This window comes from Diplotaxodon limnothrissa, linkage group LG2 (assembly GCF_057381915.1).
Source record: "Diplotaxodon limnothrissa isolate DT_005_m linkage group LG2, D_limnothrissa_male_GT1.1, whole genome shotgun sequence".
Taxonomy (NCBI): Eukaryota; Metazoa; Chordata; class Actinopteri; order Cichliformes; family Cichlidae; genus Diplotaxodon; species Diplotaxodon limnothrissa.
In genome coordinates, this window is record NC_140597.1 from 2,332,126 (window position 1) to 2,350,827 (window position 18,702).

The 18,702-nt window shown below is 43.9% G+C and overlaps 1 protein-coding gene across 2 annotated transcripts; it reads right to left on the reverse strand.

Moving 5' to 3' along the window:
* Nucleotides 1–2,121: 2,121 nt before the first annotated feature.
* Nucleotides 2,122–17,999, reverse strand: elf2a (E74-like factor 2a (ets domain transcription factor)). Of its 2 annotated transcripts, none has more exons than XM_085359699.1 (9): nucleotides 17,749–17,999; nucleotides 15,332–15,415; nucleotides 13,403–13,658; nucleotides 12,242–12,349; nucleotides 8,215–8,328; nucleotides 7,833–7,916; nucleotides 4,146–4,338; nucleotides 3,662–3,916; nucleotides 2,122–3,319 (listed from the first exon to the last, which is right to left on the reverse strand). In XM_085359699.1, exons 2-9 carry the CDS (start codon nucleotides 15,404–15,406, stop codon nucleotides 2,812–2,814), a joined length of 1,593 nt encoding a protein of 530 aa, XP_085215825.1. In that variant the 5' UTR covers nucleotides 15,407–15,415; nucleotides 17,749–17,999; the 3' UTR covers nucleotides 2,122–2,811. The 2 variants fall into 2 exon arrangements, with proteins under 2 accessions (XP_085215825.1, XP_085215816.1); XM_085359690.1 differs by having other exon boundaries at nucleotides 8,215–8,331.
* Between the last annotated feature and the right edge of the window lie 703 nt (nucleotides 18,000–18,702).

Sequence of the window (18,702 nt, forward strand, 5' to 3'; positions counted from 1 at the left end):
ATATGCTGACGTCGCTCCGTGGTGTGCAGGACTCTGGGACAGCAGCTGGACTGCACTCAGTCATTACATGACGGAAACACCAACGTCATCTCTTTTAATAGTTTATACTGTATACACAGGTCATGCTGATGAATAAAACAAAAAATCAGATCAGATGTTAATCGAATTTATTTGCTCTCACTTCTCCTTAAACATGTTTTCAATGTTAGTTTTACTTCAGAATTGGCGACTGAAACAAGTATGACTCATACGAACATCAGGGGAGAAAGACCTGATAGATATAACCTCAAATAAAGTCAGTGTTCAGCCTCAGAGGTGACAGTCAGCGAGGGTTATGACAGCAGTGTATCAGGAGCCGTGCTCGCCTGACTGCTTGTGAGGCGAGCAGGTCTGTCACAGTGATACTGTGCTTGGCAGACATCTCCGAAACCATCAGAGCACTTTTGCAAACAGGCTCTCTCTTGACAAACTGACCAGATATCTGAAGATTAAACCACTACATGCTAAAAACATATGAAAAGTGTAGTTAGTGAGACACAAACAGGATATTTTAAGTATAGGCGAGCTTTGTTAGTTTCCAAATTTCTGTTGTTGGTGCTGAGAAACACCCACTGAAACAATGGTCACCAGGCAAAGCAATGGATTTGACTCGATCAGCTTTAACCCCGCCCCCTGACTTTGATGGGCGGGTCTGACAAATAAAATATATTTTAATTATTTTGGCACTCCTGGCCCTCCTGGCCCTGCGCCTGTGTTCATTAATTAATATATCATTAAATAACTTACTAAACATGTCAATAATTAATTAATGAGAGAATTAATTAATTATTTAATGGTGCATTTGATTAATCAATTTTGGCACTCCTGGCCCTCCATATATGACATGCCACTTGAGGAATATTTCAGCTAAAATTCATTAATGTTAATTGTTGAAAACAAAATAATGTAAAAACAGTCAGAGGATTCAAAACTGCACTGATAATAAAAGATAAAACTTAGTTTAACAATATATTTTTCTCAACAGTCATCAGGTTATAATTAATTATATAATTATAATTAACAATTTCTTTCTTTTTCTTTTTTTAGTGCAATGCCTTCGACTGTCAGCTTAGTGAATGAAGCATAATAACCACTGACTTTGTGACTCTTCATCACCAAGTGTTACAAATTTATTGTTTTTTAAAAATCTATTCGTTTTCCTTTAGCTGCAGGAGTGTGGCACTGAAATAAGGTGCACTAAAGAAAGATCTACTTCTTTCAGCTCTTGGTGAGCTGAAGGATGGCTTCATCTACTGGCCACTGGATGCTTTCAAGTGGCCTGAAAGGAAGTGCCTGATTCTAGAGGAGATCCTAATCATCCTTTGTCTGCAGGAAGTGCATTACTACTGTCACACTTTAGTAGCTGGAGCCCCATAGGCTGGTGTAGGACGCAGCATGGAGGTATGGACCATAGGGGGAGGGAATACATTGTGCATCCTCAAACAGCATCTTGAGTGAGATATTTGCCTGCTTTTTGCCATGTTTGTGGACTTTGTTTGCCATAATAAAAAGTGAATTTGACTGCCAAGACTAATAAACACTCTAATCTTTACGCTCCATTCTATCCATTTTCTGCTGCTTATCCAGAGCCAGGTCACAGGGGCAGCAGCCTAAGCAGAGAGGCCCAGGCCTCCCTCCCTCTCCCCAGTCACCTCCTCTAGCTTATCTGGGGAACACCAAGGCGTTCTCAGGCCAGCCAAGAGATCTAATGTCTCCAGCATGTCCTGGGTCTGCACCGGGGTCTCGCCTAGGAGGATCCTTGTCAGGTGCCCGAACCACTTTAACCGGCTCATTTCAACGTGGAGGAGTAGCAGCTCTACTTTTAGGCCCTCCTAAAAGTAGAGCTGCTATTGGGCTATTTCCTAGGTAAACTAATAGGAGTCATGTTATACTTTGTGCACAGACACTGAACTGAATCTGTAGGGTGAGCAGGAGCATTTTTCTGTGGACCTGGTGTCCATCAGAGCTTTTTAATAAACCACTAAGCTATTGTTCAGATGGTTAAATGAACCCACTCCAGACATTCTGAATTAACATTTGTTTTATACATATTTCAGTAAAATCTACTTCAATACACTGAGAGTACAAGAAAAAAATCATAATATACTTCTGCGGAGCACACAATCAGTTCTTTTTTCTGGATGCAGATATCCTTGACCCCCACTCTAGGGACAGTAAAAAAAAGAGGATAACAGTGGGAAATAGTGACAGTCCTGTTGAGTTCAGGAGAGCTCTGCAGACGACCCATGAAAGCCTGAAACAAGCGCCAGTTTCAGTCATTGTGAATGTGTCTAAAGCAATGCCCCACTTACTCTGCCATTTAAGTTTTACAGTCTTAAAGTCTGTAACCCAAATGTGAAAGGGGCTACAGAGGAATTCAAACTACATGTGTACTGATACATACTCGTCGAGTATCAAAAATCCTTTTTAAGCTTCCGTTTACAATAAAGTCCTGCTAGCCTCTTATGTTAGCTTTGATTACAAAAACAACTTGTCATTTACGATCTAAGGCCGCCCACGTTTCTGAGCTGTGAACCATCGATGTGTATGTCTAACAGTCCCTTTCGTCCTCTGCGCGGCTTCAGCAGCCAGATAGTCAAAGTGTCTCCTTAGAGACCAGCGTCGGTCGGACGGTCTAAGCCAATAAGGGAGAAGCTCAGTTATGTGTCAGGAGGAGGTGGTGTGGGATGTTCCCTGCACTTCCTCAGTAGTGTCCACAGTCACTTTCTGTACATCCCTCTCCACACCAAACCCCCTCGGGGACCCTGGCTCTCAGGATGATAGTTTTTCCACTGACACTGCCGGCGAGCTGGAGGTGGGCAGGGCCTCTGCTGCCACGTCTGATTGTACTGCGTCACGCTTTGGGGGCTGAATGGGGCTTTTGGTGGGGGCTAAGTGAGACTGGACAGACATCTGTGGCAGCGCCTGAGCCATTGTGGCTGGTTTGGCCAGGATGAGCTGCGGTTTGATGGCGGCCTGCGCTAGCTGTGCAGTGACAGGTTTGGCCTGGATGAGTTGCGTGACCTGGCCTGATGGGTTGGCCTGCATGAGCGTTGCCAGCTGGTTGGCTGGGATTGTGATGATGGTGATCTTCTCTCCTGCTTTTGTCCCAGCAGGAAGCATGGTGGGCAGTGCCTGGATCACAAGTTTAGGGGCAGTGCTAGCAGAGGTGCTCGCTACAGTCACTGGGACTCCTGTGGTAGTTGTGAGGATGGGTGGAGAGTTTAACGCCATTTGACCTAGCGAGTTGGTCATGACCACTGGCATAGCTCGGATGGGCCTGCAGGGATAGACAAGCAAAAGAGTAAACACTGAATACATAAATAAATAAAATCACCACACATACACAACATGTCAGGATCCACACTAAATGTGCTCAATGCTGATCATATAAACTTGAAGCATGTGATCCTCAGTGCACCACATCCAAACAGATCATTTCTCCTGTATAAGACCAGAGGTTCATGATCTGATCAAACAGCACAAGGTTTCCCCTAAAACAGTCTTTGACAGTTTTGTAGAGCAGTAGTGAAAATTAGCCTTAATGTATGTATTTGTTTAGAGTCGGACAATCACATCCTACAGGGCACAGGAAGACTAAATGAGCACATGTCTGTCTGACCTGGTGGTGGTGTTGCTGGGGATGACAGTGACGTAGGTCTGCTGAGGCTGGGAGGTGGTGAGAGACGTAGCGCCCAGGGTGGCCTGGCCCTGCTGGCGAGCCAGATTCTGACTGGACACCACGGTCTCGCTGTCCTCCACTTCCTCTGCCTCCTCGTGATCATCGATCACTCGAATGTTTTTGGGCATGTCTTTAAATTGGTAGGCCAGCCGCTGACCCTCAACTTTGGCAAGGATGCCACGCTGGTAGTAATACCTATACAGAAACAACACATGGAGTATGAACTCTCCAGAACATCAGGATAGGCGGTCAAAACTCATGTCAGAGAGTAAAAACATAAACTACTTTCCCTCTGAGTTCATAAAATAATTGTGAGTCATTATTTGGTCTTTCTGTCTGTTTGCGTCTGATGTGTCTTTAATCATCGTGTCCTGGTAAATCACGATTGCAGACTGTGATGTGCTCATGGAGCAAAACAGCTCACCTTAGGGCCCGGCCCATAGTCTCGTAGTTCATGTCAGGCTTGTTCTTGTGTTTACCCCACAGTTTAGAAACAGCCTTTGAATCAACAAGTTTGAAGATGCCCTTCTCTCTCTGCATCCACTTGATGTATCTGGGACACGTGTTCTTATCCTGCAGAAGCTCCAGCAGAAACTCCCAGAGGTAGGTGGTGTTACCTGTGGGGAGCACATGATACACGGACTTTCAACACTGAGGTCCTGAAAATGCAGAAAAGCAGTCAAGTTCAAAGACTAGTGCAGATTATTATTATTATTATTATTATTGGTGACGCCTGTCTCAGTCCCGTGTTTTTATTTTATTTTTATATTATTCAAAAGCAACCAAAGGAAATTCATTCAGCCGACCTCATTCAACATTTTTTGTTTCATTTGTTAAAAACAGCCAACATGACCCGGTGTAAAATCGATTTACCCGCCTTGATAAATGGCACTACGGCACCTGACTGTAAGCTTTTCCAACCTGATAGACCAGGCTGATAGATCGATGCAGTGACTGAAATTACTCAAAGAGCACATCAACGACTCGTCTAGGAGGCCCAAACAGAACATCATAAAGATCTGCCTCTGATATTCACCAATAAGAAAGACACTTGTACGGTAAAGTGTTGATATCCTTTTTGCTATCCACATTACCCTACAAGTGATATATTTTGTACTTCTGTGGTATTTGACCACATTATTATGCTGGTAGAGCTAGCTCGAGCCACCCAGGCTGGTTTGGGTAAAGCTGGTATGTTTCTCATTCTTTCTTTAAATACAACAGCTTAAAGATTTTGAATGAATGCTGATGAAATGTGTAGGGAATGTGGAGTGTGGTCATGCATGCACCTTTGACCTCTTCAAGGTAGAATAAGGTGAAAAGGTCTTAAAATTCTCCTTCCTTTGCAGCGCTTAGGGAAAGATCCTGGTACATGGGAAATTACATTTTTCACCCAAACGTCACATCTGACCTGCAACCTTACTTTTACATTTCAAATTGACCCAAAATGCATTTTTGTTTTTACTACAAACCTGGTGATGTACATGAAAATAACAAGCTGCCTCGGTGAAGGGTTTGTAGTTGCTACAGTGGATGGGATATATGTGCTTAGTCGTAGTGCCTGTGTTTCACCAACTCAGCCATAAAGTGGCAGGCCACGTAAAATCAAAGAAGTGCTGTCAGCAGATGCTGAGGTGCCAACTTCCTGGATAGTCGATCGCTACAGAGCTCAAATTTCATATGACCTTTAGACTGGCTCGAGAACAGTGAATAGCGAGCTTCATGGAATGGGTTACTATGGCCAAACAGCTGCATCCAAGCTTACATCACCAAGAACAATGAAGTGTTGGATGTGAAGTACGGACTACAGAACGCCGGTCCATGTATGCGTTCCCTGCTAGCATCTTGCACCCTGCTGCAATGACTGCCTCAGCTTACCGAATGCCGTTGATGCGTTTTGTCCTTTAAGAAAAATTTATCACAAAATTGTTTCACAAAAAGTTTCGCATTACTGTTAAAATCCGGCCCAGAGTTACTAAAACTGTTGTTACTACATCTGCAGACTTTGTGACATCACGTTGAATTGATAACAGAGTGTAACTTAACAATATAGAAGTAATTTCTACTTGACGAATGATCTGATAAGCCAGAACATTAATTTATGTCAGCTCAGTAAGAGAAACAGTTTCCAGGCAGCGCTGCGTTCATGAAAACTCAGACATCTGAGGTAACTGTGAGAGCATGTGCTCGCCTCCTTGAAACAAACTGAATGTTTCAACAGAAACAAAAATAACTGAATATCAAATATGTAACCTTAAATTTATGGTCTTCACATAGTGTAGACTGCTGTTTTTGGTAGTCTTCTAATGTCCCATTTTTGTGAAGACACCATGAGGATGGTTCAGTAGTTTTCTCACATTTCCAAAGACCCAGGCCAACCAGCTGATAACAGCTACACACCCACGGACATCTATCACGTTAACACTGGTCGAACACTGGTCGAACGCTGGTCAGTGTAAATGTCTGAATGGTCAAACTGAGTGTAAAGTTTTATTTATTTTATATTTTCAAAACTTAAGTTGTTATCCTTTAATGGGTGAAGAGGTTTTCATGAAAGTTATCAAAATAATGTGTAATATAATTCAGTTTGATTTATATAGCCTCAAATCAACACAGTGGGCTGTGAAAAGAATCCAAGGTTGTTGTTTTTTTTAAAGCACCATCTCTTGGTCACACTCTGCAACTGAGTGAAAGGGGCGTGTTTATAGTGGAAACTACCAAAGGTTAAATGGGGGGGCTCTAATCGGCTGATGTCAGCTGATGGCTGAAGTGGCAGTTTTCAGTGGTTGTATCTGTACTACAGATGTGTCACATAACGTATTTTTTCCTATATTTACTTTTTGCTCTTGCACATCCGGCCAATGAGCAGACTGAACATTGTCACATGGTTTTTTAGTCACATTTTGATTTGCTTGGAGTCACATTTTTCTCCAAACCACAGGGAAAAACTTACACACTCATCAACTGGTTTGGACCAGAGCACTTTACTGGAAAAAGATGGTCCTTCATCAAAACACCCGATCAACAAACTCTGACATGAAGAAAAGTGAAGCATGTAGGTGCTTGCATACACCTTGGCTTTACACAGCAAAAATCTACAGTAAAGCTAAAGGAGTTAAAATATGCAGATGGACTGTTAGCATAGCTTTATACCATGTTTAACTGGTGAGAGCTCCTGTTGGGTTTAGGTCAGCAACAGAACCCCCCCCCCCAAAAAAAAAAACAAAAACAAACAAACAAAGGGAACTCCAACCTCTTCTAGAATATTACATTTTTTTCAATTCAATTATATTTACACAGCGCCAAATCACAACAACAGTCGCCTCAAGGCGCTTTGTATTGTACGCTCGACCCTACAATAATACATACAGAGAAAAACCAACAATCATATGACCCCCTATGAGCAGCACTTTGGCGACAGTAGGAAGGAAAAACTCCCTTTTAACAGGAAGAAACCTCCGACAGAACCAGGCTCAGGGAGGGGCGGGGCCATCTGCTGTGATTGGTTGGGGTGAGAGAAATATCTGTTTTCTGCAGAGCCCTATTACACTCACTGTCTCCACTCAATCAACCTTTGTCTGCTGTGACGTGCCTGGGAATACCGTAATTATCCTAATATCACTAAAAAGACCAGAGTCGCTGCTTTTAGGAAGCCCTGAAATTCTGTCAATTGAGCAAATGGTACCAGAGTTACAGGTTTTACAGATGTTCAAAAGTGCAAAGTGCCTGTCTGGTAACAGGTTAGGCTTTAGCCGGTTACATTTGGCAGCGTGCTGAAGTTGGCAGCTAACCCATTAGCTATTACTACCTTGATGAACATTTACACCATCAGAATGTTATTAAATGTGCATGTATAAGGTTACAACAACACATACTCGTTCACTAGCACAAATAAACACAGACAGCTTACCCAGGAGATAAAATACTGTCACAACTATTTTTTCTTTTGCCTTCCACTAACATTTAATCGGTAGCTGCAGCTCCCTTTAAGTAAGACAAATATGCAAAAATCATAAAGTGGGAAAATACTGTATCTGGGTTATATCCAGTCATTCTAGGCTAGCAGCTAACAGAGACAGGAGCTGTCTACAGGCAGAGAGCAGCTACAGACCTTTTCCCTCTCTTGGCCTCTTCTTGATGCCCAGATCGAAGGAGCCGTTGGAAGAAGGCTGGTGTGTCTTAGCCTTACGTCCACCTGTACAAACCCACACATAGATCGAGCTTATTCTTCTGCCACATTGTCTGTTGAGCTGATTGACTTTTCATACTTTATGTTACCTTACTCCACTCATAAGTTGGAACAAATCTTGGCATACGGCAGCTTTCAGAGGAAGTTGTCTTTACTGAACTACCTCGTTTGTACTAACACAGCTTCATGCTTTAACTAGAGAGCTGCCTACTGTTGCTTTACAGTTGTACAGCTTTAGAATGAAAAACTGAACATCAGCAAACAAAATAAAAGGTGACAACAGGTGAGCTGTGCTGACACTGACCTCCTCTCTTCTTCTTGGCTACAGGTTCACAGCCAGGAGGGATGGGGAAGCTCTCTTCCTCCATGGGTCCACACTCTGTAGACACCTCCACCACCGTTTCCATCATCACATCATCTGCTGAGGGAACACAAAACAACACTATTCTCCTTCTGCTGCATCATGAAGTGAGACAGACATGAAGACTTTCAGACTGTGTACAACAATAAATCTGGCCTCACATTCTCATAAGATTCTTCAATATCTTCGATATCCAACATCCACAATGACGGCGAAACAACTAGTAGCTCAGTGTTCCAACATTCGAAAGAAGGGACTGCTCTCACAGCTAGAGATTGACGAGGTACAACACAAATGCTATGGCAAGGAGGAGTCAGGACGCCAGGTCAGGGGGGAGATATCATCACCCCCACCCGAGATTGGGTACATAGCCCCAAGTGCGATAGGAGAAGGATCGTTGAGTGCGAGAGGAACTGACCTGAAAGATAGGATCATGGCCAAGCTTGAAACCTGGATCCCGCGTAGCCGGTTACCAAGATTACGTGAAGTACCCTCAGAAGGTCTGCTAGATGATGTTAATGCAGCACTACGGACGATACCTACAACCACGATTACCGACACTAACAAGCTGATCTACAATACGGCAGCAGTGATCAGTGAGATGCTTGGCTACAAGTTGAACAGCCACAAGGGGCAGTACCCTCCATGGAGAAGGAGGCTAGAGGGCAAGATCAAAGTAGCACGGAGGGAGGTTAGCCAACTAACGGAGTTGCAGAAAGGTGCGGCAAAGAAGGTGCATAAGAAATACAGCAAGCTGTCCATACCTGAGGCCTTGGAAACTTGAGGAGGTACACCAGAGAGATAGAAGGCAGGAGAATAAACCAGCTGTTCTCCACAGAACCAGCAAAGGTGTACTCTCAGTGGCAAGGGAACAATAAGAGAACAGCACCACCAAGCCTGGAGACGGAGCAATACTGGAAGAGCATATGGGAGAAGGACGCAACCCATAACGGCAATGCTCAGTGGCTAGTGGATCTGAGGGCAGACCACAGCGACCTCCCTGAACAGGGTCCAGTAACCATCACAGTGGCAGATATCCAAGAAAGGGTCTCCAGTATGAAGAGTTGGACAGCACCAGGGCCCGACATGGTTCACGCCTACTGGCTGAAGAAGCTGACTGCACTCCACGAGCGTCTGGCAGCACAAATGAACCAGCTGCTAGTTAACGAGAGACACCCGAATGGCTAACCGAAGGTCGGACGGTCCTGATCCCCAAGGACCCCAAGAAGGGACCGGTCCCCTCCAACTACCGACCAATAACCTGCCTCAGTACTACATGGAAGCTCCTGTCAGGCATCATATCGGCTAAGATGAACAGGCACATGGGTCAATACATGAGCGGGACACAGAAAGGAATTGGCAAGAATACCAGAGGCGCAAAACACCAGCTACTGGTAGACAGAACAATCAGCCGAGACTGCAAGACCAGACTGACCAACCTGTGCACTGCCTGGATTGATTACAAGAAGGCCTATGACTCAATGGGGCGACCGTGGCTCAGGGGGTTGGGAATCGCATCTGTAACCGGAAGGTCGCCGGTTCGATCCCTGGGCTCTCTGTCCTGGTCGTTGTGTCCTTGGGCAAGACACTTTACCCTACTTGCCTACTGGTGTTGGCCAGAGGGGCCGATGGCGCGATATGGCAGCCTCGCTTCTGTCAGACTGCCCCAGGGCAGCTGTGGCTACAACTGTAGCTGCCTCCACCAGTGTATGAATGTGAGAGTGAATGAATAGTGGTATTGTAAAGCGCTTTGGGTGCCTTGAAAAGCGCTATATAAATCCAATCCATTATTATTATTATTATTATTATTATAATAATGCCCCACAGCTGGATACTGGAATGCCTAGAATTGTACAAGATCAATGGGACCCTAAGAGCCTTCATCAGGAACTCAATGGGGATGTGGCGTACAACACTAGAGGCCAACTCCAAGCCCATAGCACAAGTCAGCATCAAGTGCGGGATCTACCAAGCAGATGCTCTGTCCCCACTGCTGTTCTGCATAGGCCTGAACCCCTCAGTGAGATCATTAACAAGACTGGCTACGGATACCGACTACGGAACGGAGCAGTTGTCAGCCACCTCCTGTACATGGATGACATCAAGCTGTATGCCAAGAGTGAACGAGACATCGATTCACTGATCCACACTACCAGGCTATACAGCAATGACATTGGAATGTCGTTCGGACTGGAGAAGTGTAGTCGGATGGTAACAAAGAGAGGGAAGGTAGTCAGAACTGAGGGGATTGAACTACCAGAAGGCAACATTGCAGACATAGAGGACAGTTACAAGTACCTGGGGATCCCGCAGGCGAATGGGAACCATGAAGAGGCCGCTAGAAAAGCTGCAACCACCAAGTACCTGCAGAGGGTCAGGCAAGTCCTGAGGAGTCAGCTGAATGGTAAGAACAAGATCCGGGCCATCAACACGTACGCCCTGCCCGTGATCAGGTACCCTGCTGGGGTAATAGGCTGGCCAAAGGAGGAGATAGAAGCCACTGACATAAAGACAAGAAAGCTCCTTACCGTGCATGGAGGGTTTCACCCCAAGTCCAGCACCCTGAGGCTGTACGCTAAGCGGAAGGAAGGGGGCCGGGGACTGGTGAGTGTCAGCACCACAGTCCAGGATGAGACAACGAACATCCAAGAATACATTGGGAAGATGGCCCCAACTGACCGAGTGCTCAGTGAATACCTCAGGCAGCAGAAACCCAAGAAAGAGGAGGGAGACAAGGAACCATCATGGAAGGACAGGCCCCTGCACGGTATGTACCACCGGCAGATAGAGGGGGTGGCTGATATCCAGAAATCCTACCAGTGGCTGGACAAAGCTGGACTGAAAGATAGCACAGAGGCACTAATCATGGCAGCACAAGAACAAGCTCTGAGTACAAGATCCATAGAGGCTGGGGTCTATCACACCAGGCAAGACCCCAGGTGCAGGCTGTGTAAAGATGCCCCAGAGACAATCCAGCACATAACAGCAGGGTGCAAGATGCTAGCAGGCAAGGCATACATGGAACGCCATAACCAAGTGGCCGGCATAGTGTACAGGAACATCTGTGCCGAGTATAATCTGGAAGTCCCGAGGTCAAAATGGGAGACGCCCCCAAGGGTGGTGGAGAATGACCGAGCTAAGATCCTGTGGGACTTCCAGATACAGACGGACAAAATGGTGGTGGCTAACCAACCGGACATAGTGGTGGTAGACAAACAGAAGCAGACGGCCGTAGTGATCGATGTAGCGGTTCAAATGACAGCAATATCAGGAAGAAGGAACACGAGAAGCTGGAGAAATACCAAGGGCTCAGAGAAGAGCTCGAGAGGATGTGGAGGGTGAAGGTAACGGTGGTCCCCGTGGTAATCGGAGCACTAGGTGCGGTGACTCCCAAGCTAGGCGAGTGGCTCCAGCAGATCCCGGGAATAACATCGGAGATCTCTGTCCAGAAGAGCGCAGTCCTGGGAACAGCTAAGATACTGCGCAGGACCCTCAAGCTCCCAGGCCTCTGGTAGAGGACCCGAGCTTGAAGGATAAACCGCCCGCAGGGGCGTGCTGGGTGTTTTTATATATGCTCATCAGAAGGTTATTGGTTTGATCCCCCCCTCTGCATGCCAAATATCCTTGGGCAAGATGCTAACCCCAAGTTGCTCTTCGATGCATCCATCGTACTATGAATGTGTGTGTGGAAAAGTTAAACAGAAAGTACTTAGAACAAGTGCTTGTATGGGAAGTTGTGTAAAGCTCTTTGAGTAGAAAAACGCTATATAACAACCAGTCCATTTACCAAAGCATCGCTATATCACTGATATCATGATATGAAACTTTTATGTTGATTAAACATTTATCCCTGTATTGTTGCACACAATCCGATATGGCACCACCCTCATGGACACTGCAGGTAAGTTGCATAAGTCACACATGTAGTGCTTTGTGTGACACAGATTCTGTCATTCATCAGCCTGTTTACCTGTGCTGCGTTCACTGTGCATTCCTCCGGGAGACTCCATGTGCAGAAGCGCTTCAGCGGCTTCAAACGTTTTGTCAAAACACACCATGTCGTGACCTGACATCTCCACTGCAGAGAGAAACCGACTGTCAGTACATACACCTCTGCTAGAAACAGGCTGGGAGCAGCCCTATCATTTTAAATAACTACAGAAATTTCATCTTGGACAAGAAAAAAACCACAAAAGGGGAAATAAAACCCAAACAAACAACATAACCTCAACTAATATGAAGTGTTACTTCCTTGCTTTGGGGCTGTGCAAGCTGTCTGTTCCTTCTTTCCCATTTCCTGCAATCTGACTAAAAGACTTGGGCATCATTCCTGCCAGCAGAGGGCAGTCTACAACAACACAAGCTCAACTTTCTGGTAAGCAAATGGGTTTGTACTACCAGGTTTGTTTATACAGGATCAAATTACAACATAAATCATGGCACTTTATACTGAAAGGTATAAAGTAACCAGATAATCTAAAGTATTTGGGGGAAAACATTTCAAAAATAAAACAAATAAAACAAGCACTTTGTGATGGTGGGAGGGAAAATGTCCCATTAAACAGGAAGAAAGCTCCAGCAGAGCCAGATTCACTGTGGGGCAACCACCTGCCATGACTGGACGGGAAGGAAGACAGATGTACTGAGTAGAGAAACACTCAGTGCATCACAGTGTATCAAAGGAAGGATAACTGAGGGGAATTCAGGGTTACCTGAACCACGTTAAAGCTCATAGATTTGTTTTTTTGCAGCCAACAAAAAGACAAAAAGTAAAACACAAACAAACCTGATTTCCTCCAGAGCAAGATAGTGATTTACTTTTGGAAGAAGTGAACCACTTCCGTGGTACAGAAAACCCAGTTTGCCACCTGGATAAGACTAAATCCTGCTTCACAGTACAGGCCTCTGATCTCTTACCAAGGCCAGAAAACGTGCAGGTTTCAGTTAGCTGAGCTTCAGTTCTATTTAATATCAAATAAATAATAAATACATAAGTAAATAAATGAAGTCTAAAAAGAATTTAGAAATAATGGATTAAGCTTCTTTTAACCTCCTACTTCAATCATGTACAGATTTCACACACAGAAAAACACGACATTTTTCTAGAGAAGCCATCACTCAGAGGACTCACCAGTCTCCGTCACCTCTGTGACCACCTCCTGCTCCTCAGCCACATCCTGCATCAGGTACGTCTCATCATCGTAGACCAACACCTGAGCAGAGTAGCACTCCTCCACCTGAGCGCTGGGCACCTCCTCTACAATTACTGCAGGACAGCCTTCCTCCTGCAGCACCACCCCCTCCTCCTCTTCCACCTCTTCCTCCATGATCACTGCATCCACTTCCTGCTGAACCACTTCTTCCTCCTCCTCCTCCTCAGCAGGCTGCTGCTCACAGTAGACACAGTTTGACAGATGAAAAAAGACTGTTTTTACTGCTTTTAGAGACTTTATTGCAACTGAAGACTGAATGCATGACGCCTGAGACACAGACTGTATCAGTTCACTTCTCTCTTCGTGACATGTGCACAGACTCTGGCTCCACATTAAACTGTACCAACCTCATCATCACTGCTGTTTTTGTTTAAACCTGGAGGGTTTTGATTCATACGCTGCTCCTAAATACGTTTGCATTGCACGTCTGTTTTAGTTGCAAATGTGGCTCACGTTTCCATGGAGACAGCGGCGCGCTACAGAGCTGTGCGTTAAAGAAGCATCGAAGCGAAGAATTTGAGGTTTTTTTAATATTCAAAATACTCGATGAATCGTTGCAGCCATAATATAGAATAGATTTTCTTAGCACCATAAAAATGAAGAGAACATAAACAGAATAAATCCACATAACCAAAACAATAAATCGCCTCCTGTTAGCAAAGCATATTTTTCAAACAGTGTTTGGAGTCCATCTTTAGCAGGCTGGCTGTTCTGATTTTCAGTTTTATGTAATTTCCATTTCATGGAGTGTGTTAATGTTTCTACAGCTTTCAAACAAGCTTTATTTGGATTTCATGAAGGACATAACAGCCTCAAGAGACACGAAACCTGAACCTTTCGAACAGCAGACTGAGCTCTCCTTTTGGCTAAATGTTACTTCTGATGCATATCCAGTCTCGCTTTTTTCTCCTCGATATTTCTTTACTCTTCTTGAATGCAGCATAGTTCCCTCCCAGCTGTTAACACAATGTTATGCTACTTGGCTGTTAGCATTACCAACCATGCTGTTAAGTGGTGTCATTTTGGAAATGTGTAGTTATTAGCTGAAGACGCTCAAACACAGCTGAGGTTCTATTTTACTTGCAGATCAGTGCTGAATTCACTGCACTGTTGTAGTGATTTGAACCATTTCTGGAAATCAAGTTAATCACTAAGCTCAAACAAATTATGCATGAAACGAAAAAGGTGTCATGTGTTGCTGAGTCACATGATCTGAGTTTTTCTAACAGACCGTGGGATAGAAAAACAAAAACCGGTTCATAAGGGAAACAATATATTAACAACCCCAAATAGGAACAAAAGTTCTGGCCAGCTCAGTCCCATTCCAGTTAACTCAGTTTAGTCACTCTGTTTTGGTAATCCATCCTAGTTTAGTTAATTGAATGTAAAATACTCCACTTTGGGTTTTCCGAATTAATCCACAAAGGGAAAACTAAATAAGGAAGTCAGAGGTTTGGCAAACAGAATCACAATGCAAAGCCAAGCCAGCAGCCAATCAGATCATCTGGCCAGAAGGATGTACAGCGCCGGAGCAAGGTTGGCTGTTCTGATAGCGTGGCACCCCATCTGAGCCATCTGACACAGGAGGACCAGAAATCGCCGGAGGTAAGTCGAAATACAGTTGTAGAGGCCAACTTCATACTTTGAATTTGCCGGCTAAAACACACTGACTGATAAAGCTCATAACAAAGGAGATAATGGCCTGAACACTCCTACTGCATCAAATCACAGTGCTCTAACTCGTCGACTGTCAGCAGAGTGTGGAGGTCAAACACAAACATAATTACATTATAAAACACACATTCAAAAATAACAAATATGGCCACAATGTTGATACAAGCATTTACCTGTTGGGGGTCCTCCACCACAGTCACATACTCCACTATGTTCCCACCACCATCTGACACCACCACAGAGGTCATCACTCATTCCTGCAAAAACAAAAACAAATTATTGCAATACTTCATGATACAATTGAGATTTTTTTTAATTTGTAACATTGCAATTACATATTGCGACTTATCAACTTTTTGAAATGCAAAGTTAAACTTTATCAATATCTATTTTACTGAATAAGATAAGGCTATTTGTTTTTTTGCTGCAAAATGACATTGTTAAGCATAATGACCACTGTCACTGAAACCTGCCATAAAGGATGGAGTTCTTCTGCAATTATAGGATTTTAGTTTGGCCACTACACACAATCTTTTCCTGGTAGTACAGCAATAACAGGGGGAATCAGTGAAAATCATGGGTTGGTGCCCACATACACAGAAACTCACATTTAACTATTACATTTGTTGTTGGCAACCTTCTTGTTTTATAGGATTATACCCAGAATACTAACAGCTGGCAGCCAGATGAGCCGTGTCCCCACGACTTGTCCTTATTATTAAAGACTCATTGAGACTGATGACAACATGTTGGCAATCTGTCTGTATTTATAACTCACACAGACGTTATTTGCAAGCTTTCAACAATCTCTCTGAGTGACTGCAGTCAGTCCAAGTCAAGCTGTGACTGTTTAAAAAAAGGTTGTCTCCTATCAGATGAGATGAGCCCTCTCGTTCAGAGTATTCCCAGAGTTCACTTAATAATATATCATATTTGGTGTCAATACAATATCAGCATACAAGATATCACGATAAGATACTGTACTGATGTTTTTCCCCCATCCTAAGTGTTTGCATCTGTACAGGGTTGGGATCATAAGAAGCCCACGCTGACCACAGCTCTCCTTTTAACATTGTGGTTATAAAGGATGAAATCTCTTTCATTAAACTGAATTTTGGTGATTTTCAGGGCTGCAACAGTTCAGAGTATCTGGGATTATTCGATCATAAAAATGATTTCTGGACAAATTCTTTGCTTCGATGCTTCGTTTAAGGCACAGCTCTGTAGCGCTTCAATGTCAACATGAACGCCAGCGTTTCACCCACATCTGCGACTAAAAGCAGACCTGCAGTACAAAAGCATTCATGAGCAGCGTGTGAATAAAACGTTTCACAACAGAAACACTGATAACAGAACAGCAGCAGTGATGATGACGCTGGCATAGTTTAACGTGGAGTCTGTTTACACGCCGCGGAGAGCAAAGAGGCGGAGCCGTTACCAACATGCTGAGCTCGGGTAGAGTGACAGAAAACAGCAGCGCTGTTCCTGTGATCACCATTAAAACTTTTACTGGGAAAAGCGAGCGGGAGTCCTTCATCAAAGCTTCCGCTCAACAAACTCCGACATGAAGAAAAGAAAAGCGAACTTTGCAGCTGTTCCAGCCACCGCGGTTTGTTTTACACAGCGAGAAATCTGCAGTAAGGCTCCAGAAGTAAGAGCTGTAATAACATATGCAGATGAGCTGCTGACTTAGTCTCAGACCGTGCTTGAATTATACAGCTTATAACTGACTTATTAATTGTGGATGGATTCATCTGCCTGATATTTATTTACCATTCAAACTGATAAATTAGTAATGTTTATGGTTGTGAGCAGCAGACAGTAGCAACCTAACTTAGCCTGAGCACTACAGCTCTATAAAGTCAAAACCTTCAAGTTGCTCAGTTTGTATGAGAAGCTTAAATGTTTAGCAGAAATTCGAGTTTCAACTTTATTTTACTTTTAAACGCAACTTTTAACATTTGGAGTTTTTTTCTGCCTGTACACTGTTTACACAGCCAAGATCCAGAACACACACAGCTCCGAGGACAGGATAAACGAGTCGGTGCTGTGGGCTAACTTCCAATATGAGCACTTCACAACAGTAGCAGTCCAGAGTAGTAGCTGTGTCCGTCAGGTCTGACACGACCGGCTGGTGTGAGGAGATCAGACAATGACCGTTCACAGCACGCAGGCTGATGTTTACTTCCTGAGTAGGTTGGCGCCGCTATTTGTCACCGAGTCTTAAAGCTTCAACCTCTACAGCTAACCTGTTAGCTAATGCTTCTGCTGTTTCCAATAAAGACTCATCCATCTTACTTAATGTTGCTCGTAACTTTGTCCACGCGGCATTATTTGTGTGTAAAAACGTTTTCTTATTGCGTTATCACGACTGTTTAGCAGAAGCTAGCATTAAGGGGAGTTGTTGAGCAGTTAGCGCTATGTAAGAACCAGTCCATTTAGCAGATAGCTAGCCAACATGAACATCGTTTTTATTATACATTTTATACCCGCGCTAGGTAAATTCTATAACAAATATGACATGTGCAGTGTGCACTGGTCGGTAGCAGAATCTGTTGACATGTTAATGCCTCGAGTTTTCTGTCCTTACCTTGTTTTGCTTTTGCTGATGAAAAGTCAGTTCCACGGCTAGCGCTAGCTGGGCCCAATGTTTGCTAAGTTAACCAAGGCCAAAACGCTTACTTCGCTTGCATAAAAAGATGTTTGCAGCGGGTCTTCGTTACTCGGAAATCGCTTCGCAGACGCCTATAAATGTTTTTCTTGAACACAAACCCCAAAGTTGTGTTTCCTTCGTGCTATCCTGTAGCTTTCCGGCGCGCCGCCTCTTCGCCACAACCGAGCCAGGTCAGGGCACGGTACGCCGTGACGTCAAGACGACGTTCTTCCTTGAAAAAAAAAAACGCAAACAAACAAAAAGCACTAAAAAGCAGCGTGTGAGATTTTTTTTTAAAATCGTGATGGAGGACCAGTATTGCCGATACCTTAAACTTATAAAGGGAGCTTATACAGGGCAGAGCAGTGTGTCATCATTTAAGATAAAAAAAAAACATTAATTAGCAAATTCTGAATATATTTTAATACCAACTAAATAGATGTGTTTATTACTTCCCAAAATAATTAGTCAACACAATAAAACACACCAAAACCAAGTTTTTTGGAATCTGGAACGTAAATGTGTCTGTCTTTAAAGCACTTTTGGTCGATTTCCGTTTTACATAAATAAAAGACACTTGAAAGTCAACAGAAAGGGTTCTTATATTCAGACATTTTTCATAGTTCATGTTTGTGGTATGGAGGGAAATATTTACTTGTGCTTCCTGATCTTGCTCTATGTCGTTTGTGGATAATTTGTGATGATTTGTATAGCAATAACAATTTGTTTTTAAGAGTGTCTTATAGAGTAGTTTGTCAGTGCAGCCGCATTTAAAATTAAGTGGTGTGCAAAAGAAGAATGAGAGAAAAGAGTAGAATGAGTATACAACCAGGTAGTGATGGTGTGATAAGGCCCCGGGAGCTTTGCTTCACCAAAGGCAGCGCACACGAA